This window comes from Astatotilapia calliptera, chromosome 10, assembly GCF_900246225.1.
Source record: "Astatotilapia calliptera chromosome 10, fAstCal1.2, whole genome shotgun sequence".
Classification (NCBI taxonomy): domain Eukaryota; kingdom Metazoa; phylum Chordata; class Actinopteri; order Cichliformes; family Cichlidae; genus Astatotilapia; species Astatotilapia calliptera.
In genome coordinates this window covers 4,790,583-4,815,339 of record NC_039311.1, presented here as the reverse complement: position 1 = coordinate 4,815,339, position 24,757 = coordinate 4,790,583, and the positions used below count along the sequence as shown (strand labels likewise).

Genomic DNA, 24,757 nt, shown 5'->3' with positions numbered 1-24,757 from the left:
TCAAGTACAGTTTTTGAATAATCATTTCACTTAAAAAGGGAAATATGTTATCCAAACCTACCTGCCCTCTGTGAAAAAATAATTTTCCCTTAAATATAATAACTGTTTGTGCGAATTGCATTCAGGCTGGCAGTGAGACACAAATCTGAGCGCACAGCCCATTGCTAGTCAGTGGTGCTGACCTTCAGTTACTTGGATGAGTGACAAAACATTTCTCCCATATGAACACATTCAACTTAATGGGATTTGCTTACCTGGATGATTACCCATATGGAAAAGATATATATAAATCTTATAAAGTTTGTATCTGTCTTGTGTGAAACTTGTATGAAAAGCATACAAGAGTGAAAACAGATATAAGATCCCTAGAAAAATTATATAAATGAAACTTGTATGTTTTGGATACTTACTAAAACAATATATGAAAGTGGCCACTTTCATGAGTAAATCATATACAGTAAGCCTTATATGATTCACTATATGAAGTAGGCCACATCTTATGCAAGTCTTTTATAAGTTTTTACTATTTCTTTTCCATATGGGTAAGCAGTGTTTGCATTGTTCTTACAAACACTTACACTCCTCATCCTTTTATCGCTTCAGTGTCTGACTATCTGTCTAATAAAGGGTGAGGTCATCATGAAATCTGACTGGTGAAGCAGCCAGTCAGATTTCATGTTTATCCTGTTTATGTTATCTGCCGATGTTTGAAGCAGTGACATAACTCTGACTGCTGGAGAGTCAAAGAAAAAGCCCGTGGGTACTGCCACAGCTGTCAGAGCAGTAACTCAGTGCTGTGGATATATTTGTGAGTCTGGCACTCAAAAGCTCTGCATGAGAAAAAGCCACCTGATAATGGATTATTTTCTACACGGATGTGTCAAGGTGATGCCGTAGTAGCCAGAAACTGACAGCTACTGTTGATGATTTAATGGCAAGGTAAAAAACTGACAGGGACAACTTTTTTTTCTGACGACGGTGTCGATACACACATCGAGTTGGGGATAGGAGGACTTTGAGTGTCTCTATGGCTGTTTGTTTGCCCTGGTGGGTGATTGATAGCTATGACTAATTGACTGATTTCTTTAATAGGCACCTTACCTTCACCTCAAAAACCTTTTGAATTTGTAGCACTTATAGAAGTGACAGCAGCTGGATGTTAATCCAGCTCTTGCTCTTTACAGCTTTTCACTTCATGACTTAATGATACATCAGGACCAGTGTTACTTGAAATGTCCTCAACAGTATGTCAAGGCTGCATCTTACCACTTAAATAAAGGGTCTTGGAAATGTGTATCATATATGATTGAGCTAATTGCTATCATGGTCTCATGAGCTGTTTTTTTAATAATACAGGCACTCTCCATGTAGATTATTTCATGTTTGACTAGCAAGCTAAGAGTCAGTAAAACAAAATAAAACCACGCACCGTAGTTTATTTTTGTCATGTTAGTGATGTCGTGGATCCTCTTCAGGAAGTCGTTGTCTCGACCCTTTCCTCCCTCAAAATACGATGTGGTGTAATGTGTGTTTTCAGAGAGATAGCAGCCAGCCTGCACATTTGTGTCTGTTTGTATAAGGGGACACACATCCAATAGGGGCTAATCTTGAAATATACTGTTGTGGGACAGGAAACCAGTGGCATTTCCTCACTGATGTGTTTGGCCACCCACAACCAGCCTTGTTCCTGTCTTGGAGTCCCCTCGAGGATTTCCTCTTTGACACGACTGAGAGACTGCACCTTCGTCAGCGATCACTAATGGACAGATAATTAGAGATAATGAACAATCGTGCCATCATCATACAGCCTTTCTGGAGCCAAACCATCCACTAACTATCTCCATGCTTATATTTCCCACCCACCTACCCCCGCTCTGCGCTCATCACAAAGAGCACTTACAGTGAAATGGGATGAAGTGTGGGAGTTCAGTCACCAAATACAGTTGCTGTTCTCTTCTTCTTTCAAAGCTTGAAACCGCTTTGGTGGAGTGAGCAGAAAACAAAATCGATGCTTGTTACCATCAGGCTGCTGGAGCTCCAACTGACAAGGTCTGTGATAACTTGAAGGATGCTGGGCTGGAAAGAATAGTTTAGCTGAAACATCCCCCACATTATTATGATCATTCATATCAAAATGTCAGGTGGGGTCTTGTTGAAGTATGTTTCAAAGTAAACAGTAGAAATGTCAATTTTTAAGACATTTCACAGCCCTTCAGTCTTGTTTCTGTAGGTGGAAGTAAATCAAAGCTTAATCAACTTTCTAGTCTCTCAGGCATCTTGTACCACCAGGAACATTTTTAGTGGGAAAATGCTTTCTTCCTGTTGGAGCAGAAAATGCACTTTGCTCTCAAGCTTCTGCCTGGTCAGCGTGCACGAACATCCAGCTCATACAGGTTCTTCACCAGAGGAAGAGGCTATACTCACAGGGCCATTCTCACTCACATTTCCATGATCCCTGCTTTTCAAAGAAAGGAGCAGGACGAAGCAGCTTCGGCCCCTTTCCCACCAAACTGTTCACGACCTCAGCAGAGACAGTATAAAAAACACAGAAGTTCCTTTTCCAAAGTTGACCCCACTCATTTAGATGCTTAGCATCAACACGGGCTCAGTTAAAGCCACTTTGTATTGTCATGCAAGTACTTCATTTTATGTTCCCCAGAGGGTTAAAGAGTACAAAGCTGGAGGAAAAAACTGCAGCTTGCCTCGTTCGCTGCTGCCAGTTTAACTTTGAATACACATTTCCAAATCACTTCCTGCAGCTTCAGTAAATAGAAGGTGGAGGAACTGTAAAACAAGAAATCTTTACAAAGAAAAATAGGAGAGGAAAAGGAATTACAGCATCTTCTTCACTCCACTGTTCCCTCTTTAAAGATTATTACGCTCCCCCTGTTAGCCAGTCAGAGGTACTTTTATTTCAACAGAAAGAGACTTTTTCTAACCAGAAGGAGCAGACTCTGGAGGGAAGGTCGGTTATCTTGAGCGCAGTGTGAGGGTTAGCTCATCTTAGGCTTAATTTGACTTGCTAAGGCAGAGCCTGGGTTAATCTGTCTTCTTTACCACAAATCACCACAGAGCGATAAGGAATGCAGTGTTTGATGTATTGCAGTATTCTGATTTATTTTCAAGTCCTTCACATTGAAATGAAAGGCATTTCTCAGCCTGTCTGGTTTGGAAGACTCGCTGGGCTGGAGTGCCGTCCACGTTTTATGTCCTTTTCCCTCCAAGGCCATCGTCAACCAAACGTTTCTGATACATACAGTGGGGCAAAAAAGTATTTAGTCAGCCACCAATTGTGCAAGTTCCCCCACCTAAAATGATGACAGAGGTCAGTAATTTGCACCAGAGGTACACTTCAACTGTGAGAGACAGAATGTGAAAAAAAAATCCATGAATCCACATGGTAGGATTTGTAAAGAATTTATTCGTAAATCAGGGTGGAAAATAAGTATTTGGTCAATAACAAAAATACAACTCAATACTTTGTAACATAACCTTTGTTGGCAATAACAGAGGTCAAACGTTTACTATAGGTCTTTACCAGGTTTGCACACACAGTAGCTGGTATTTTGGCCCATTCCTCCATGCAGATCTTCTCGAGAGCAGTGATGTTTTGGGGCTGTTGCCGAGCAACACGGACTTTCAACTCCCGCCACAGATTTTCTATGGGGTTGAGGTCTGGAGACTGGCTAGGCCACTCCAGGACTTTCAAATGCTTCTTACGGAGCCACTCCTTTGTTGCCCGGGTGGTGTGTTTTGGATCATTGTCATGTTGGAAGACCCAGCCTCGTTTCATCTTCAAAGTTCTCACTGATGGAAGGAGGTTTTGGCTCAAAATCTCACGATACATGGCCCCATTCATTCTGTCCTTAACACGGATCAGTCGTCCTGTCCCCTTGGCAGAAAAACAGCCCCATAGCATGATGTTTCCACCCCCATGCTTCACAGTAGGTATGGTGTTCTTGGGATGCAACTCAGTATTCTTCTTCGTCCAAACACGACGAGTTGAGTTTATACCAAAAAGTTCTACTTTGGTTTCATCTGACCACATGACATTCTCCCAATCCTCTGCTGTATCATCCATGTGCTCTCTGGCAAACTTCAGACGGGCCTGGACATGCACTGGCTTCAGCAGCGGAACACGTCTGGCACTGCGGGATTTGATTCCCTGCCGTTGTAGTATGTTAGTGATGGTGACCTTTGTTACTTTGGTCCCAGCTCTCTGCAGGTCATTCACCAGGTCCCCCCGTGTGGTTCTGGGATCTTTGCTCACCGTTCTCATGATCATTTTGACCCCACGGGATGAGATCTTGCGTGGAGCCCCAGATCGAGGGAGATTATCAGTGGTCTTGTATGTCTTCCATTTTCTGATGATTGCTCCCACAGTTGATTTTTTCACACCAAGCTGCTTGCCTATTGTAGATTCACTCTTCCCAGTCTGGTGCAGGTCTACAATACTTTTCATGGTGTCCTTCAAAAGCTCTTTGGTCTTGGCCATGGCGGAGTTTGGAGTCTGACTGTTTGAGGCTGTGGACAGGTGTCTTTTATACAGATGATGAGTTCAAACAGGTGCCATTCATACAGGTAATGAGTGGGGGACAGAAAAGCTTCTTACAGAAGACGTTACAGGTCTGTGAGAGCCAGAGATTTTCCTTGTTTGAGGTGACCAAATACTTATTTTCCACCCTAATTTACGAATAAATTCTTTACAAATCCTACCATGTTAATTCATGGATTTTTTTTTCACATTCTGTCTCTCACAGTTGAAGTGTACCTCTGGTGCAAATTACTGACCTCTGTCATCATTTTAAGTGGGGGAACTTGCACAATCGGTGGCTGACTAAATACTTTTTTGCCCCACTGTACACAGTGTTGTTATGTATTTCAATAGAACTTTTATACCTAACTTCCTTGCTGCATTTTCACAGCACTTTATAATATGAAATTTACAGATACAAGTGAGGTGATCGGGCCATTGGTAGAAGTTCAGTTATCACATATTTTGATCCTTTTTTAATTTATTTATTGTGTTATTTATTATACTTTTGCACATAGAAATGTTCTAAATTTCATGATTTCAGCTTGTTGCTCTAGTTTTTATTCATAGTTTAGATTCTTTTAACTTGCAAACCAGAAATAAATCAATTATTAATTGCGAAGATTCTTCTTAGTGAGAATTTTCTTTGACAAACTAAGTAAAGAGCGTTTCAGAGCTCCTTACATGGTTTTCCATAATATAATATTTGTTTTCTGTGTGTCCTATAATTTGACTAGTGGACTGGATTCACGCTCCACTAATGCGCTGAAACCTTCTGTGAGTCGCTGTGGTTTGCTCAGGGGTGGGCTGCATGCTGGAGACAGCTTGTACTTATGGCTGCAGCGCAAGATTTGTGTTGACCTCAAGATTGAGCCTTGTACAAATATCAGACAAAATGAGGACCCTTCTTGGATTTGCTGCATGAGTCTGACCATCACTGTGCCATCTGTGTTTGGAAAATGCTGTCAGCAATGGGTGATGTGCCTTCAAATCAAAATCACTTTAGAGCACAATTAGAGGTTCTGAATTAGCTTTGATTCATTTTCAATTAATTGTCCAGGTGTTCTTGAAAGATACAGAATAGATATCTTTCTACTTTATGTCTTGGAAGACGCCAGTGGTGCGGTGATCAAATGCAGATCAATCATCAGCCCCAGTCTTGTACCATTTGGACAGATCCCGGGTTACTGGGTGTTCTGATTTTTTTTATCATTTAAGAAGAAGTAAATGATGAAAGGTCTCTTGTGTTTGTTGTGCAATAAGGCAGGACTGGGGCTCGGAATCAACTGTAGATATCTGTGATTTTTCTTTTGTACTCCTTTTAAAAGCACAGGACACACCAAGACATTTATTCTTGTACTAGATGAGACAAAGTTCTAGCTCGATACTTTTTCTGGCTCCATTACAGAAAGGACATTGGAGTGGTGGTTGGTGCTCCCCTCGGCTGTTTTCTTCCCAGTTTTTCATTTGTTTTGTGAACTCACTGTCCTCGCTATTTCTCCGTCACCCTCACGGGTTTAATTAACTCCCCCTGTTTGTGAAAATCATTGAAGATGTTTGAAAGTTTCTGCATTTCTACTGATGTTTCAGGATATATATATTTAAATATATATGTATATATATATAAACCCGTTGCCTACTGGTGGTAGTCAGAGGGCCCGGTGGCGCCAGTGTCCGGCAGCCTCGCCTCTGTCAGTGCGCCCCAGGGTGGCTGTGGCTACAATGTAGCTGCCATCACCAGTGTGTGAATGTGTGCGTGAATGGGTGGATGACTGGATGTGTAAAGCGCTTTGGGGTCCTTAGGGACTAGTAAAGCGCTATACAAATACAGGCCATTAACCATTTACCAAATATTCTAAATACAGAGTGCTTTCTGGGCTGAGCTCTTGGATTTTGAGTCTGGTGCTTCAGATTCATCAGGTAAGAAGTGAAATTTCATACTGAATAGGACGAATTATTTCCTGGAATAAGCACCTTTGTAGTTACACCAAGTAAGAATCAAGTTACTGTATCATCCCACTTTACAGCTGAAGAAAGGCTGTTATGGAAGGACATAAATACTTACAGACTTAACTGTCTGTAAGTATATAAGCAGGGGTGGGAATTACTGAAGTACAAATACTGCACTTAAGTGTTTTATTTTTTGGTACCTGCACTTGAGGATTTATTTAAGCGCCTCGAGGCGACTGAATTCATTTGATTTTTACTTACTACACTTTGAGAAAGTTATCCTTATTTTCTGCTCACATTTTCAAAACAGACTTGCTACTTTGTGTTTAGCACATTTGAGGAGAGTTAATATTCTACATCATTGTCCACCTTCCAGTCCAATTCAAATCCAATTTTTAAGGAACAATAACACATAAAAGAGAATCCTATAGACGTAGGAGGTTTAAGAAATCATTTACTGTACATTTACTTGCATATCATTTACTGTACCCACTCATCAACAATCCAGAGATGTTCTGGTTGTGGTGCTTCAGTATAGCTAGTGCTACAGAAGAGAAGCGAACGTAAAGGGAGTAACATTTTTAAGTGGCAGGCAAATTCAAATGCAACAGGTTTCCTAAAATTTCAAAATACATAATCGCATATATGTTAACATACTGACATGTAAAAAAAATTAGATCTGATTTATTTATTTCCATTTATTTTACTTTTAATTTTTATGGTAAAGATGTCCAACTATCTGCTCTTTGAATTACTGTGATGTAGTAACAATGCAGATAGACAGCACACCTGTAGCACATTTGTAGTTGATTAAACCTGAAAAAGAAAAACTCCACTAGGTTTACCAGAAGCCGCGATTGATCACAGCCCTGCCAGCATTATCACTATAGGCTAATGAGTTTGTAGATGCAGTGAGGGTGGGGTGTTGGTGGGGGGTTCCCCTCATAGATGAGAGATTACAGTTCATGCATCAGAAACAGTTCAATTAAAGACATTTTTCAGACATAGTCTTGAGAGATATTTGCAGAAAGTGAAGTAAAGATGACAATAATTGGAAATATTAGAAAGTCTGGTTGGTCTAGATTAGTGTCAGCTGATACAGATGTAGGATCAACACTGACCCGAACGTTTGGTGAGTTAAAAACTTGATCTGAATCTTTCAGACACTCAAATCATTTGTCAAGTGTAGTTATTTACAAGTAACAACAAGTGAATTAATAACTTACTGTACTTAGTTACTTTGCCCTCTGGGGAACAGACTGCATTATCAACCCTTCTAACGTGCTTATAAGGTGTTTCTCTTGTCTATTCTTTATGTGCTGAGGCTAGTATATCAGCAAATAGCTGATATCTTATATATTGCCCCCACTAATGTATTGGTTGGGCTCAATCTGCAATTCTCAGTCTGCCAGAAATGTTACTACTGATGAACTGTTGCCCATACCTGTTTTTGGAGAGGATGACATTAAGGAGCCTGAGATTTTGCACTTAGATTATATCCACATGTTAATTTGTTGACTTTTCCTTGGTTACTCCCAAGAATTTACCCTTTGTCTAAATTTACCCTTCATTCAGCAGTGTAACAAAACAACACTGCACAGCCTTTATCCTTACATTGTACAGCGTTACATAATTCATTATTGCCAATAGTCCTGTTCTTTAGCCGTGATGAGAATGTCTTGAAGTTTCTCCTGTAGATGGGATGTGGTGACTGCAAAGCTGCAGAAAGTTTCATATTGCATTTCTTGTATTTCTTTGTCCAGTTTTTTAATTAGGAAATAAAAACAATTTTCGCAACAGGATCTAAACAGGAACTCTCACACAGTATCTGTTTTTGATTTGATAATTTAGACAGTATTGCATCTTTTCTTCACTCTCTGTTAACCAGGCTGCAGTTCTCACAGGATAGACTCCTAGAGCATCCCTGTGGCTTTATTATCTCACATGTATCATTGAGAGTTGCTGCCATCCTGCTGTATTACACGATGGACGGGAGCTAATAGGTCCTTAGAGGGCCCAGACGTTCCTATTAGAAAGTCTTCTCAAGACAAGCAGTCAGACTGTCGAGACTCCAAACTGTCCATTTAACCTGATTGGAGTTCATCTTTTCCAGCCTTGCCCTTATCCGTTACATACCGTACGTCTACGCTCACTTTGAGCTCAGTAGCTGAGCAGTGCTGCTTGCCTTAGAAATTCAAATATCCTTGTATGCATAGCAGTATAGTCATTTTCTGTTATGTTGATCTGTAACCATTTTGCCTTTCTGTAACATCATATCTACGTCAGAATCAATGTGGGTATTGTATACGCTGAGAAAATGACATTTTCCCATAATACTTGTTGAAGATTTCTCAGGTGCAGTGACAGTTTGCTGTCATCCTTTCAGTGGAGCTGTAGTTTTCTGTGTGACATGCCACATATTCCTACAGTGGGAGAAAGTTCATTTCTCCAAGCTTGCTTTGCTGTGGATAGCAGGCGTATGATCTGTCAAGAGTTGGTCTTCAGTGGTTGCAACTTGGACGTTCTCTTGATAATATTTAGCTCAGTCGCACATGATGGTCTCGTCCTACTTAAAAGCCTTTGCTTTACATTTCCACATGACTTGTTCCAACCAGCTTTTACTGTAAAATTTATGAGTCAGCTCTTAAAGGCTGTGCCCTGCTGAGTTCTCACAACAGACACCCCCCTTCCTCTCTTCCAGATATCCCCGATCAGACAGGCTCAGCTCAGCCACGATGCTACTACCTTAAAGCTATTAGATGAACAGTCTACAGCTCAGAGGCCTTGAGGGAGGTCAGAGAGCACTTAACCAAATGACAACTGTTTTCTGTTAGCATTCGACAGAAGAGCAACCTTTTAACAATATTACTTTATTTGATTCATTTTTAGAAATCCTTCACATCAAAAGTTTTCTCTGGTAGTGCTGCAGCGTAGAATTCCATTTGGGTTTTCAAAGAAAACGACAGTGCTGATTCTAAATTTGATCAGTGCAAGTTCAGGCTTATATTTTCCATCACAAGGTGCTTTTTTGGGAATAGTTTGTATAAATTAAACTATCATGAATTCTTGAATTAAATTACAACCACTTTCAGCCCCAGTTCAAAGTCATCAAAAAACGAAAACTGTAAAAACATTTCAGTCAACTGAAATGTGAAGAAAGTGGTAATGTTTGATACAAGATAACAAATAACAGTGTTTTAAATGTAATTTTAGGTGTATCCTTATCTTGTGTCGTGCTTTCAGTGCATGCTTTCCAGCTTCTATTTGATTCTAACTAAAAGCAACTTCAAAGCTTTTGCACATTTTCCTCCTATCCTGAGCTTCCTATCTCTTTGAATGTAATTTCATCGAGAGCAAGACTGTCATATGGTACTCTATATCCCATCGGCAGGAAGCACTTAAGTGGAGTTTTTAATCCCCCAAAACCTTCTTGAGGATTTGTCGCTTTGAAGGCGAGAATTTTGACTGCTTTTCTTATCAGACGTTATCAGGAAAGTCTTAACCTTTGAACTTCCTTTTATCCATGCACCTGTGGGATGAACTATTGTAGCTGTCTTTCTTTTCTGTCACCCTGCAGCATACAGTCTACAACTTTCCTATGCTGCAGGCACGTTTTAAGCTATCTCTCAATATTAGAGGATAAGCACAGGGAGCTGATCACCTCCTAGGTTAAAGATTTGTCCAAGTGCAACAGTGTCACTATCTGCTCACTTGTAGCTCTGTCTTCTTTTTGTTTTCAGTCTTCTTTACATGCAAATTTACACAAGCTTTCATGATTGAAAGCAATTTAGACAAAACCTATTTAAGTCTTATTTGAACAATCATGGCTTCAGTGGTGTGGAATAAAACTACAGTCTGGAGCTCAGCTGCAGCGCTCCTAAAAAATAAACAGCAATTCATGTTTTCTGTTTTCCTGTTAAATGCACAGCGCTCAGGCTAATCTCCTGCTGTGAATGTTCTAAAAAGACAACACTGCTCAACATTAGGATATTGCTAAGCATTGCAGCACTCTTATAATTTACAAAACAACATGGCTTGGTAGTATAGTGGTGAGGCAAGACAAATCAGAAATACACTCATGAATCCCACAAGCGTCTGAAAAACACAGACGATGATGCACCTCCTCTTCTCTTGCTTTTGTTTGCTCTCCAGGGTGATGTTTCACTTGTGCCTCGTGGTTTTTGAGTTTATGTTATTGCTTTTCTAACGTTACAGCACAACCCTCATGCTATCATTTGCAACTCTGATTCTAAAAAAAAAATAAAACCAGGCATCGTCTAAAATGTAAAAAACAAAAAACACAGAATGTAATGATTTGGATTAAATTCAAACACAAAAACACGTCAAATGTTTAAACAGAGAAAAACAGTGTGACTTTGAATTTGATAGGAACAGCATCCACACTTGAACAACAGTCTGTGAAAGTCTGGGGACTGAGAAGACCAGCTGCTGGAATGTTGTCCTGTTCTTGTCTGTTATCAGATCACATCATGATGTGCTAAATGTTTTCAACTGGTGAGAGGTCTGGACTGCAGGCAGGGCATTTCAGCACAATGCCATGGTGTTGTAATAGACACAGTATGCGGTATAGATGGGTGCATATGTTGATCCTAAACTTCCATAAACCTTTCAGCATTTATTGTGCTTTTAAAGTGTCTCGGTTTACATATTTGACGTGTTTTCTATGTTTCATTGTGAAAAAAATATGGATTTACTAGTCCCAACTTTTTCTGGAGCGAGGTTGATTATTGGGCGAAGGAGAGCAACATTTGGAGGTGGTAGAAGAACCTGGGGGAGTTACCCTACTTTAATCTCTCTCTGCTTCTGTCTTTCAATCCAATTTTCAGAAGAGAAAGAGAACACTTGCAGAGCTCTGAACAAGAATTCAATACATTTGGACAGATTAGCACAAACCTGAACCCCAAACACCTGTCGAGACAATTCAGCAAAGCATTCTTTGAAAGTAAAGTACAGAGCTGATTATACGTGTTCAGTATCTTAGTATGTGCACAGTTCAGTCAGCCTACTTTCTCATCGGCTTGAGATCAGAGTGGTTCCTGCGCATTTACTGCCTTCATGCTTCTCATCCACGGCTCGAGGATTTGCTTTTAGTTTTATAGATGCTGAATTTAGAGCATGTAATTTCACACGTCCTCTCGAGTTATACTTGAAATGTAACATTATGTGCTCATTTCACACAGTCGTGTTGTTGGTGATAAAATGACGAGTTCAGCTGCAGTCCAGCTCAAGAGGTTTGGAAATAAGCGAGCTGAGTGTGTTTTTACAAGTTTTGCCGCCCACTTGCCTTTTGTGTGTAGTGGCCAATATATAAAAAGGAAAAAAAAGGCTGAGGACTTTTAGGCTCGTTAGGTGCGATTCTTTCCACTGGTATGCTTTTGTAACCATGTTCTTCACATCCGTAGTCTGTGAGCAATGTAGTTTTACGGTATTCCCATCGTACAAACTTTGGCTTATACTCAGTTCAGTGCCTTAAAATGAGGTTTTTGTATAATTTGGCATTAATGACTAAGCAGATGCTGTGTTCCTCATGACGTGATATGTCAAATGACATTGGCTGTATCACAATAAAACATACACCACAAATGTAGTCTTTAACTCGTCTCTCCTCTGTGGTGTCTTTTTCCCACCAGGATCCCGACCCAGATTAGAGGATGCCGCCCCTCGGATTGTAGAGCACCCCTCTGATTTAATTGTGTCCAAGGGGGAGCCAGCTACCCTCAACTGTAAGGCTGAGGGGCGTCCGACCCCGATGGTGGAATGGTACAAAGACGGAGAGCGGGTCGAGACTGATCGAGAGGACCCTCGGTCCCACAGGATGCTATTACCCAGCGGCTCCCTCTTCTTTCTGCGAATTGTACATGGAAGGCGAAGCAAACCTGATGAGGGTGTGTATGTGTGTGTGGCACGCAACTACTTGGGTGAAGCAGTCAGTCGCAATGCATCGCTGGAAGTGGCAAGTAAGTGTCTTTGATGTTTTTGCTATAAGGCTCAGTTGTGGAGCTTGTGTGAGTGTGTGTGTGTTTTAGCGTGGGTTCACAGCAACCGTGATCTCAGTGTTTTATGCTTGTATTATAAATTAAAAAGCCTATAGCACGAGAAAAAGGATGGTTCCTTATGAGCAGCACTGGGCGATGGTGGGGAGGACAAACTCGGCATTAACAGACAAAACCAGGCTCAGGGAGGGGCAACCATCTGTTGTGATCTGTTGGCTGGGAGGTGAGGGAAGACAGAAAAAAAGAGTGCCTCATGAGAAGTCACCCAGCTGCCTGAGCCTATAGCATCACAGGTTCCAGCCCTTTAAAGTCTAACTTAAAAGTAGGGAATGCCCTCTCTCTCTTGAATCCAAACTGGGAGCTGGTTCCACAGCAGAGGGGCTTTGCTGGTTCGGCAAAATACTAAGCAGCAGAGGCAACAAGAAACAAAAGAATATGGTGTATATTGAGAAAAGCAGTCCACATAACAAGTGTCAAATATCATGTAATTTCAGTAATGAACTAAATCACAGATAAAACTCAACGAAAAATAATATTAGCTGCGTTTTAAAAGCAGAGGTGTGCCGAGTAAACTTCAAAACACTCTGCTCTCTTATCATCGCTTTCACTTGGCTGAGTTAACTTAAGACACCACCCCTGACCTTGGTGTCAGATCTCCTGGCAGCTTTACCCGGAGCCCACCCCGCCACAAATGGCCCACTCACCCTTCTCTCCAGCCTCCACTGCCCAGGCCTCTGTGACCAGGCCTGTTAATGTAGATAGATGACAGCTATCTCCGACAACAGAGATAACAGTTGTCGCCACTGGACAGGAAAGCTGAAAAACTGTCTCGCAGGGAGGGGACCAAAGGCCACTGTTAGTTGGCAGCTTCTCACTAGCAGATGTTCGATCCTTAAAATACAACATTCTCCTGTCAGATGGGTTTCCAACAAACACCTCTTGATTTTTTTCCCCATAACCATGCTTCCTGTTAGCAGTGAGATTGGGCAGAGCCAATTAAATCTTTGCTGCTAGAGTCTCTTATTTCCTTTAGTTTTAGAAAATCATTATAAAGTAAAAGTTTATTTTGACAGCGCCAGCAGGTAATTTCAAGAAATCCTGTCAGTTTATAATACAAACATAGTTGGGGACTAGTTAATTGCTCTCTCTGTGTAGACATATAATATGACTTGTCAGATGACATCTATAATGAGCAGAATCATTGTTGTGACAGTGATAGCCAGGCTCTACTCTGATATCTTTCTTAATCTGCTCATTTAGACAAACCTGCCTCCAGCAGCTGTTGCAGATTCACATTTCCTCTAATCCCCCTCACTCAGGCTTCTCCTAGTATCGACCTCCCTTTAAAACTATAACCATCTCTTGTTGCACTAACGGAAAGCAGCTGAATATGGTCAAACAAACCCTGATCCCCACTAAAAACTAGCAAAGCCCTAGCTTCTTGTGCAACACTTTGCAGCCAGGTCTCATATTTTCTTGAAATGCTCTCCCCACAAAGTTAATAATAAGACTGAATTCCCCCCGTTCACCTCAACAGAAGAACGGCCCATGAATCATTCTACATCCTCCATAAGCAGCTGGGATCTGCAGAGTGTGTCCGTCACCCCGACTAAAGCGTTCCTCAAGTAGCGTGAAGAATTACCTTTCACTTTGGTCTCGCTCTGTTTCAGTATCAACATCAGCTGCGGGGTGTTTTTTGAAGTGTAAGCTGTATGTGGAAACCTGGACAGGTAGAGTAGGTGGAGGTGTTGTGAATCACTTTTCACTTTTCAAAAAGTGGAAAGGAATGAATCAGCGACAGAGGCCTTACATTTCTCGCTCCACATGAATAATCCCCAGTGTTTTCCTCAACTCTTTCTTCGTGCTGTGCTAGTTTTAAGCTCTTCTTAAGACATGCAAAGATGCTCCTCCTGCTTTTCTTCATTCATCACATTAGCATAGCGCTTAACCAAATGTTTTTATGTTTTCCAGCACCCTTACCATATATCTGACAGCTGTTAAAGGTTACCAGAGAGTTTAATCTTCTTTGTAGGCCCACATCAACAAAATCTAACACTCAGTCTCTGTGAGGTGGTGGAGGGTCACAAGGGTTTATCTATAACACCAGTGTGATTTCAGCCTGCAGTGCCACTAGCTGATCAGTCCTGTTTCTGTATATCCAGCTTCCTCCATTAATACTGTGGTGTCATGAGGTGACATTGTGCACAGCTGCCTGCAGACACACACATGTACATGGACATAACTTGGCACACAGCGGTTGCTTTCACAGATTAGCATCCCTAATCCATGTTGGTAGAGGGAAAACCGATGTATTTTTACTTCTGTCTTCATGCCAGCACACAGACACACTTTTGGAGTATCGCCCCCAGAGAGAGACAGAGACGGAGGTTGTATAGAACAAACAGTTGCCAAAGCCAAAGCCAGGCCAGTGCCAGCTCCTTCCAGGCCCCTCTGCACAGCACCAATGGGGCCTGAGATGAGGCCAGAGGCACATAAGCCTGCCTGGAGCTGCCTGGGGGGCTCAGCATGGCACCAAAAAGGCGCAAGATGGCACTTGGTGGCATGGTGTCACTTTGCTCCCCAGCCGGTGACTTGGAAGCACTGAGGGCAAACTGAGAGAGAGCTGCATTGTGTATTGGTGTGTATATTTGGTACTGAGGTGAAAGCCAACACAGCGGGAAGGGTGGAAGGTTCAGGAGGTTTAACCCCTCACGGACCATCTGCTGTAAGCTGAGAAGCAGGCAGGGTGATGACAGCCAGTGTGCTGCAGTATGGATAAACTGGCAGAATTTCCCAGCGCTGACAAACATGCCTGGAACTGCTTTATTTTGAAAAGATTTATATCACATGTTAGTCCCTTAATGTTCTTTATGTATACACCAAAAGTGACAGAAGCAAAAAGTAGATATGTTTCTACCAGACGTTCTTTCATGTAGAATTGAAGCAACACTCCCTCAGCTTAGCTGTAGCTTGGAAGTTATGGATACTTCACCAGTAATCTTCTTTTGAAGATGAAAGAGCTGTTCAGGCTTAAAAAGATGGCTCTAAAATGTTTATCGGTTCCTCAGTGACAGAGAACATCTGCTGTCGTCAGCTCAGATTCAGTCTGCAATGTTTAACACATATTATTTGCACTAGCTCCCATAATTCCCACACCTCACAGCACATCCTCAGAACAGGTCGATCACCAGTGACTCATGAAATATAAATGAGCTGTTCCTTGCACTGCTCATAAAGACTGACAACAATGTCATATAGAGACGGCGGCTGAGATTATACCTTATAATGAGCCACAATATTTTTCAAGTAATTCCATTACAATAGCCCCAGAAAGCACCGACACCACAAGCATGCCAGAGAGGTACATACAAGTGAGTTAATCCTTCTAGACAGCTAACGACCAAAGCTCACTTTAAACTTTAAACCTTAGGAGTATTCAAATGTGTTCGTCCACTGTGTAGTTGTTATGAAAGGTGGAGGTGTCTGTAGAGAGAAAAAACATTTTGTACCAATCCATAAAAATCTTTTTAATGCTGTGAATTTGGGCATTTTTACATGGGGGCTGATTCGGTCTGGAGCCAAGGACTATGGCTTTTGGCATTTCCATGTAGGATTATTTTTTTCCCACAGACTACCTGTTGACTATTAAAAAAACTGCTTGGTTAGGTTTAGGGGGGGAAAAGCCTTTGGGTTAAAATAAACCCAATTACAATATAAAGTACAAGGCAAAAAAAAATCACCACATATGTCTTATTAGTGAAGTTGTGTGAATACAAAGAGTAGTATTCCAAATAAAAAGATATCTATGTGTGCCTTAGAAAAAATTTTATGGGTCAGCATCACTCCAAGGTTTTGGAATGGAATTTTACAAATGATGATGAGAGCTAAAATTAGGAAGTTTTAGTTGAATTTATGAACCCTTAATAAACATAGTTATTCAGAAGAAGTTAAATAACTTTCTTCCTTTCTTTTCTTTTCACAAGTTTTTTGCAGGTACAATTGTGTTTAATCATTTTTTCACAGCAGTAAACAGACCATTGTTCTTTTGCAAGCATTTATTCCATGCTAATTACACACTCAATACCTCATTAAGGATGGTTCTACTTAGTTGCCGACTTAGTTTGCATTTATTAATGACACATTTGATGAATGGATGCTGGATCCAAGAACTGTTAGTCTTTTGAAGTATCAGCAGATGTAGCTAAACCTCACAGGTGATGTTGCTAGCAGCTGAAAGTAATTCTACATTTAAAAAAATATTTTGCGTCAGATGATGTGTTGCTACATAATACATTTGAGAGCTTTTAAAAAAATGCTGGAACAAAAGGGAGTAGTCATACCAACAGAATTACTGCACAATTTCTTTCACTTTGTGCTGTTTGTGTAGCTGTTATTTAGCAGTAGTCCCAGCCTGTGTGTAGCACTGCCCTGCTTTAAGAGCACATCCTCCATCTCTAGTATATCCGCCCAAATTGTGTTTTTCACCCCAATCCTATCCGATTTTGCAAGCTAAAAAGGATCCTTCGATTCTGAAAATGTGCCATACAAACTTGTATGGCACGTCTGTTGGAAGCTAGTCAGCACAATAGTCCTAACGGGCCAGAGACCCCTGGGCGGAGATTTGACATTCAGAGTGACTTGCCCGAGCTCTTGGCGGCTTTTTACTTTGAGTGCTTTACAACTCTGACATTTTTATTATGCCTGCTACTCTGCCTGGCTTTATTGCTCATGAATATTCACACCAACCGGCAAGGGGAAATGGCGCTTTTTCCAACGTGCTTGGGGCGGAGTCAAAGGAACTTCAAATAAAGCTGACTGTAGTAAACTCTGAGACTTTTATTGCCCCCCAAACCAACTCACACCCTTTGATCTAAGGTCATTTTGAGGTTAACCTTCACAGATGCAGCTGTCTTGAGAATTTTAGGGAGTGAACAGGTGGAGACATGATAAAATTGTCTTCCTCGTTCTTTTTTGTGAATTTCATGTGTGTGTGTGTGTAAACATGTGTAAGTCTTTGTACCTATAGTCCAGGCCAACTTTCTCACCCTGTGTAATCCTCTACAGTAGTGTCAGTGTGGGAGAAACAGCTGAACTGCACTGTTACCAGCTGGATGCTGCTTTCCTTTTCCAGCTCTCTCTCTCTCTCTCTCTCTCTCTCTCTCTCTCTCTCTCTCTCTCTCTCTCTCTCTCTCACACACACACGCACACAGAAAAACCGCAGTGTGTGTGTACACACACCTGTCATACTGGCTTTGATCACTGTGACCCCTGTGCAGAAAAATGGATTTCAAGGTTTATGAATCTGGAAATGAGAAAGGGTTTTGGTGGGTTTAGGGAAGTTAGGAGTGCAGGACAGAAAAGTGGTGTGGCTTTCTTAAAAGAGCATTCACTCTCCACGCTGCCTGTGCCGTCCTAGAACTGATCTGTATCTCTGCTGGTAACCCCGGTGGTTTGAAGCCATATGGGACGTGATAGGAGTTCTGTTGAGGCTGTGTCACAAACAGTGTAGTACAGCCGTGCTGATCCGTGGATTTATGCACTCTGTATATGTATGGCTAAGTGGCCATTGACCCGCACTCATACCGCAGCCAGGCAAGTGTAAACAGAGGCTGAGGTCAGTGCTGTTAACACCAGAATGAAAATGGACATTTAAATAAAGCTGCTGTTGTTGCTGAATCACATTTTAGTGTGCTTTCCACTTAAAGAAGGTATAAAAACATAACATAACAACATAATCTTCAAGTGATTAAAGATGAAACAAGGCTGGTGGAAGCTAGCATAATTTGGAAACCTACTGACTATCAGCTGATGACTCAGTATCTTTGAGTAACAGCCAATGTTTCAGGCCTTCCAGTATATCAGCAGATGTCTGGGCCAAGATCTCCTGTTCCATTGGACATCTGTTTGCAGTCCAACTATAAATGCTGACAAAAAAGTCACTTTCTTGTCACATAATAGTCAATGATTTCTGAAATTGTATCTTATCCCCCATTCAGCTCTCGTCATTTTCTTGCCACATCGACCAAAGAATACTCAAATGCCTGTGTGTGGAGGCTGCATTACTAATAGACTTAAGCTTCTTTTACACTGTTAATAACCTTTCAGATTTTTCAGTTAGCCTTTTAAAGCTGTTACTCTATTTGAATCAGCTGATGTTATCATATCATTATGTCTTAGATGTCTTTCAAAGAGAGGTTATTGACATGTGCTGATATCTAAAATTGAGCTGGAAATCTTCAGCAGTTAAATAAGTGTGATGCTTGTAACGTCTCCATAATTGGTTGCTCATAGCATTAGTAAGCAGTCCTCTCATTAGCAAAGAATTTGCTTGCTGAGTCTCACATTCAGACCTCCCAGCATTTTTGCTTGCATCCACAGCAGCATGGTAATGTTCTCCACCAGCTGCCTGATATGAAAAATATGATTTTCAGTGGATGAGTCTCCATGAGGACTTCAGGGTCAATATCCTTTACTATACCTACATACTTACCATGGAAAGGTTTGTGTTTGTTTTTATTCACCGCACTAACAGAGTGACACTACCATCACCACTCCTACTAAACTCTGCAGCAGCAGAACTCTCAGTTGCTCAGAGATAACAGACCCATCCTCTTTGTGTTTGCGTGTGTGTGTGTATTTGTGTGACCTCAGAGGTGTATTCATGCTTCACTAATGGGATTGTAGGTCTCGGCCTTGCGGAGCACAGAGCTGGTGGTTATTCTGATCTTAGAAAGGGGGGATCAGATGGCCGGAGTGAAGCCGTCAGCTTAACCCCCTCTGTATGATCCCACCGTCTGCTGGTCGTTGAGCTAGACCCACTAGCCAAACACTTCTCTAGAGGATAACCATGAATTAATTAGACCATTGAGTGTGTGTGCGCGTGTGTGTTCCGAGAGACAAAAGCCAAAGGGTGAGGGGTTAGACTGGGGGTTGGGGGGCACTGACAACAGGTGATGTAGCCTCCTCCCCCTCTTCAACAACAGTGTAACACAGAGGCCATGGGGGATGCAGACAACAATAAAGGTCCCGTGCTCCAACTGTTGTGTCCAATCACGCCCCATTGTGTTTCTGCGCTACTGATCGTAGGCACTGCACTGCCTTATACACAAGGTCCTCTGCTAAATCACAGTGCTAGTTGGTAGCATGAATATGTTGCATTTGTTCTTTAAGATATTCAAGATGAACTAAAATTAACCATTTGAGCCATCAGCACAACTGAAGGGTTGTTTTCTCTGTCTGTGAAGACCTAGCTTTGAAGGTTCAACTGACTAAACATGGCACCCACTCACTACATGCACCCATGTGTTGGTGTTGTTCCTGTATCATCATAGTGATGTTACCCAAATTAATTTTAGTCATGTTGGTTTGCTAGTGATAGTTTAAAAATGCATTAGCTAACTTCTTGGCTAATGCTAACTGAATGCTCCGACAACGTAACTGTTCAGTTGCACTGTTGATCCTTTATAAACATTATTATGATGGTCTAGGAACAACATCAGATTGTGCCTGTTACACATATCCAAGAAAATTTACTGCCTAGAGTGCATGTGTGCATTATTTTATGTTATCAACAGTCACACAAAGAACCAGAAGAAGAAATCACCAATGTGGAACTGAAACTAGATAATGTTTGCCATTTTTGCCTGAAAAATGTGAAAAATGTTAGGGCCAATGGACAACAATTTTGCTTTGTTGTAGGGCTGCCAAAGTAAATAGGCTTCTAGGAGTTTGGCTAACAGGGAGGAAACCAAACATCACAGTGAACAATTTGGAATGAACACATGTACTTTTGCACCCCTAGTCTGCATATATGTATTAGTCATGTGATTTGGTTAAGAATATAATTCATTGTTGGCAGTCTTACAGGATGCATAATGACCTCCTGTTTGAGCTCATTGAGGCCAACAATAGCCCTCTGGCAGAATTACACAAGGGGTGTGTGGTGTGAATGTATTGCTCCAGGGCACAGAATAGAAAGAAAAGCAAATCTGGAAGTTGGTAGCTTAGTAGACACAAAGATTGAAAGGGTGATAAAGCACCAATCATTTACTCGGTTTCAGGTTACATGCTAAATGTATTCCATGTAATTATTGTTTGTATGTAGTTGAAAGGCCATTGTTTTGCATTGCCTGATATTGCTCTGCACAGGGCAGAAGTAGAGCTAGGGTAAACCTACCCAGACTGCTCTGCTCTTTTGAGCCTGAGCCCCCTGCAGCAGCACTCCTACTGCACCAATGGAGAAGCCTCATTGAAATTAATAAAGATTATGTGTTTTTTAATGTGCTGCTAATGTCGGTCTGAGTGTCTGTAGGGGGAATCATGATAAAACACAGCTAGAGAGAAAGCAGAACAACAACTATAATGACAGCAATAATGAGATGCAACCATGGAATACCCGGCAAGGCAAAAAACAAGACAAATACAAGAATCATGGAAAGTGGCAGTTTGGTAAGAGCTACGGAGGGGATAGCGTAAAATAAATCCATCAATTCATCAGAAACAACATGACGCAGTGCACATCCTGGAGAGTTCCAGGCATCTTTCATGACATACAGTGAGCACGAGAGGCAAACGCAATCAATGCTTGCTTTGAAAGAAATCAATCAAATGCAATCAGAGTATTATAACAGAGCAGATAAAAAGAGCGTTTGTTAAAGCAACAGAGGCACAAGTATCCAAGTAGACATTAAGCCTCAAAATAGAGCAGTTTGCAGGACTCTTTGCTGTAACTGAACCAAGAGCTATTGGGAATGTCATTATATTATTAAACAACAGATTGTTGTCGTTTATGAGCACATCTTAATTAAAGGAAAGGTCAGTGGAGAGTATTAGCAGAAAACGGCTGTCAGAACTGAAGATTTAGTTTTGGTTGACTTTATTTAGTCGCTGGACAATGCAGTCCAGTCAGTATGTTCCATCCTATCCTGGTGACTGAAAACCCTAAAATCATTAGATCATAGATCCCAGTAGATGGGAATCTCATTTCAATTGGTGTATAGTCCATCTTAAGTAGTCTTAAGAGTCATCCTTGTTATTTGTCAGTCAATTCAGCAATCATTAGTCATCTCGCTCTAGTAGTTGGACAGCTTCTCATTACTGCTCCCCTCGAGCTAAATTTAGGTTAAATATGGTAAAGTATATATATGATGATTCTAATGATTTCTTAGCAGAAAATATCTTTCTGTCCCAAATCACTACTGTTAAATGTTAAATTATCATTGCTCCCTGTCTCCATATAAATAAGGAGTTTATGTTCTTCACTTGTATCCTAAGGACTGCTGTGGTCTTATTAAGACCAATCTCTCAATTCTTTCGCAATTCAATCATGTTTTACTGTATAAATAGTTCACCTTACGTGCATTAATTTAATAACGTGGTTAGCCTACTCAACGTAAATTACACACGGACAACATTAAGCGACTCACCCAGAGAAGAACGGCTGCTGTTGCCATCATCATCCGTCATCATTTCTGCTACACTGGCAGGGCTAGGGGCCAGGACTCTCCTCTTCGGGTTCTTGGGTGATGTTGCGTCTGATAACAGGCACCACACCCGCAGTAGGTGTGCTCGGTGTGAGCTCTTGCAGCAAGCTATCAAATACGGTGCATTTCTCGGCTTTAAAAAAACCCGTTGCCAGGTGTTTCATCAGATTCGAGGTGTTACCTCCTCTGCACAGTATCAGCTTAAAGCACTTGTTGCAGGCTGCTGAGTTTGCATCTTTTGCTGTGAAGTACAGCCAGACTTTGACTGCTTTGCCTTGGGCATTTTTAATCTGTAGCTCTGCTCTAAAAGAACGTACGTACCTGGGCCCGCCTACTATCCTTGGAAAGGTAAAATGATTGGCTAGAATTCAAAGTGTATGACATCTCAGGAAAAAAAAAAAAAAAGCACCGAAATAAAGCACCGAAATAAAGCAACGAAATGTGCGCTGCTTTTCGGTCTGGTTACTACCGTTTATGTCAGGTACCGGTACCCATCCATACTCTTGACACATACTCTATGGTGCTGACGAGGAGCACTCAGGTATTTGGCTGTTGTCAAAGTGGCTTTGGTCTTTACTCCTACCCATTTGTCACAATTTAGTTCATTTTGGAAAGTTTCCGTAGTTTGATATATGCCATTGTGAGATATGTGAGGTGTGTTATTCTGATCCTGCATGGTCACAGTCCTTACTGGTTTACATCTTCATTTAGCCACAAAAGTTTTCCTTTTTTTATTATTCAATGCCAGAATAATACAGATCAGCAGTTCTTTGTGGTAAAAGAGGCATTTCAGGGGGACTTAAGCATATTTGACCTATGTGCAAATGGTAGCTATGAGGGCAAACGGCTGTGGAGAATGCTTATTGATTTCTACTGGTGTGTATTTGCACAAGATTCATTTCTCCTTAGGATGCATTTGTGTTAGAAAAGGTCAGTGAACAGGGGCTTTAGTCATTCAAGCAGAGCTAAAGGGATTTCTGCTCCAAGATCCATCTGTTTTTGGAGTTTGTTGACAGGGCGGAAAATTAAAACTGTTGCTCTTCCCTCCCTCAGTCCTACCACAGCCACCCCTTCCCTGTTAGTGCAGGGTTATGATCAGGCATGGCATACAAACAGGCTAAAAAGTGTGCTGGGCACATGGCAGGATGCAAGTTTGGACCATCTGCTCCAGCTATGTGAACACATTTGAGTGTTTTCAATAGGGAGAGCTGCTGCATCAGTTGGGCAACAGCCATAAGTTGTTTAAGTGGACAGAGAGAGCTGACAAGGGGTTAGTTGACACAGACACCGGCTTGTCTCCAACAAAAAGATGCTTATGTTGCATGTGTCAATGACTGGTTTGCACCTCTCTGCTTTTGACTGTGTGGCAGGAAAGGCGACCTAACAGTGAAAGAACATGAACGCATAAAAGAGACGGGGCTGTGTGTGTACCTGTGTGTCCAGTCAACACTGCTGAGACAACTGTTGTGATTCGGCTTCTCTAGATTTTGCTTTGGTTTTTGTCAGTGTATTTCCAAGTAAACATTAAGTGAATAATTTAAAGGGATTTTTAAGCAGATGCCAAAACTTTACAAAAAAAAGAAAAGAAAAGAGTGGTTTTCCCTTTTCAGTGACTGCAGGGTTTATGCAAGTTTTATGTTAAGGTTAGGTGCTATTGTTGGTCTGACCATAGTCTAAATTCTTCTCATAAAGTTTCACTTGAATTGCCTTATTGTTAGAGCTGAATTCAGCTCTAACAATAAGGCTCATTGCCACCATCCCACGCAGTAGTCAATAATTAATAGTGTTGTGTAGGGGCATCCATTGTTCATAGTTGACTGTGCACCCCAATTCACTTAAGGTCGAGTTAAAGAGTGTTTATGGTTTTCCAGATGGATGAACTACAGTAGCCTTGATTGGACCTGAGGGTCAGTTCAGGGCATCTTGGGTTATGGGTTGATGGGGGAGCTTCAGTTGCTTTACAATGGGCGTCTCAATAGCTCTCAGGGACCCTTTTATTCTGCTGCTCTAGGTTAACGTTATGTGCCTAGAGCAGCAGGATGCTAGATTAAAGTAATCCTCTTTTCAAGGCCAGACAATTGTTTTATTAGCTGACCACACACAGGAGGTACAACCACCTCTGTATTGTCATGGGGGACCCTCTGGGAACCGTTTCGGGTGGTATTGGTGGCGGGTGGGCAGATGGAGAGAGGAGGATTGTCATTTCCGTTCTCCTTAGCAATGATATGCATACATTACCAATGCGCCAATTCTCCTTGGTTAAGCTTTTGTATGCTTTCTGAATGTAAGTGTTTGGGTAGAGGAGATTAAACGATTCGGCGATCAATGAACACACATTCCTGCACCATACCTTGGTATGTGGAACATTTTAAACGGAATAATTTCATTCATTAAATTGTAACATGACACATATACGTCTTATAAGTGGTATACAAACATTTACTTACCAAGTCTCATATTTGTCGACATATTCATTGAATTGCACATCATATCACATTAAGTGCATATTTGCATATCCTCCTCTCCTTTCTCTTGCTTTTTGTAACTTGTGGTCCAAATGTTTTTTCCTTGAATTGTTTTTCCCATCTTGTTTTTGCCAAACAACTCTCATCAAAATGCTGTTTCATCTCCTCTTTTGCTTGCTTGCTAAAGGCATGGCACATTTCCAACTGAAGCAGAAAATGGCCTTTAAACCCTCTCCAAGATGTGTGTGTATGTTTGTGCTGGGAGATTGTTCTTGCAAGCTTTTTTTCCCCCCACAACCCTGTCAGATCACG

At 41.3% G+C, this 24,757-nt stretch overlaps 1 protein-coding gene across 6 annotated transcripts in view; it reads left to right on the top strand.

Moving 5' to 3' along the window:
• Window positions 1-24,757, top strand: part of robo3 (roundabout, axon guidance receptor, homolog 3 (Drosophila)) — a 166,724-nt gene that overhangs the window by 80,344 nt on the left and 61,623 nt on the right. For all 6 annotated transcript variants that reach the window (XM_026183140.1, XM_026183142.1, XM_026183139.1 and 3 more), the window contains exon 2: window positions 12,136-12,462. In XM_026183140.1, coding sequence (XP_026038925.1) covers window positions 12,136-12,462 — 327 coding nt within the window. The remainder of the gene's footprint in view (window positions 1-12,135; window positions 12,463-24,757) is intronic.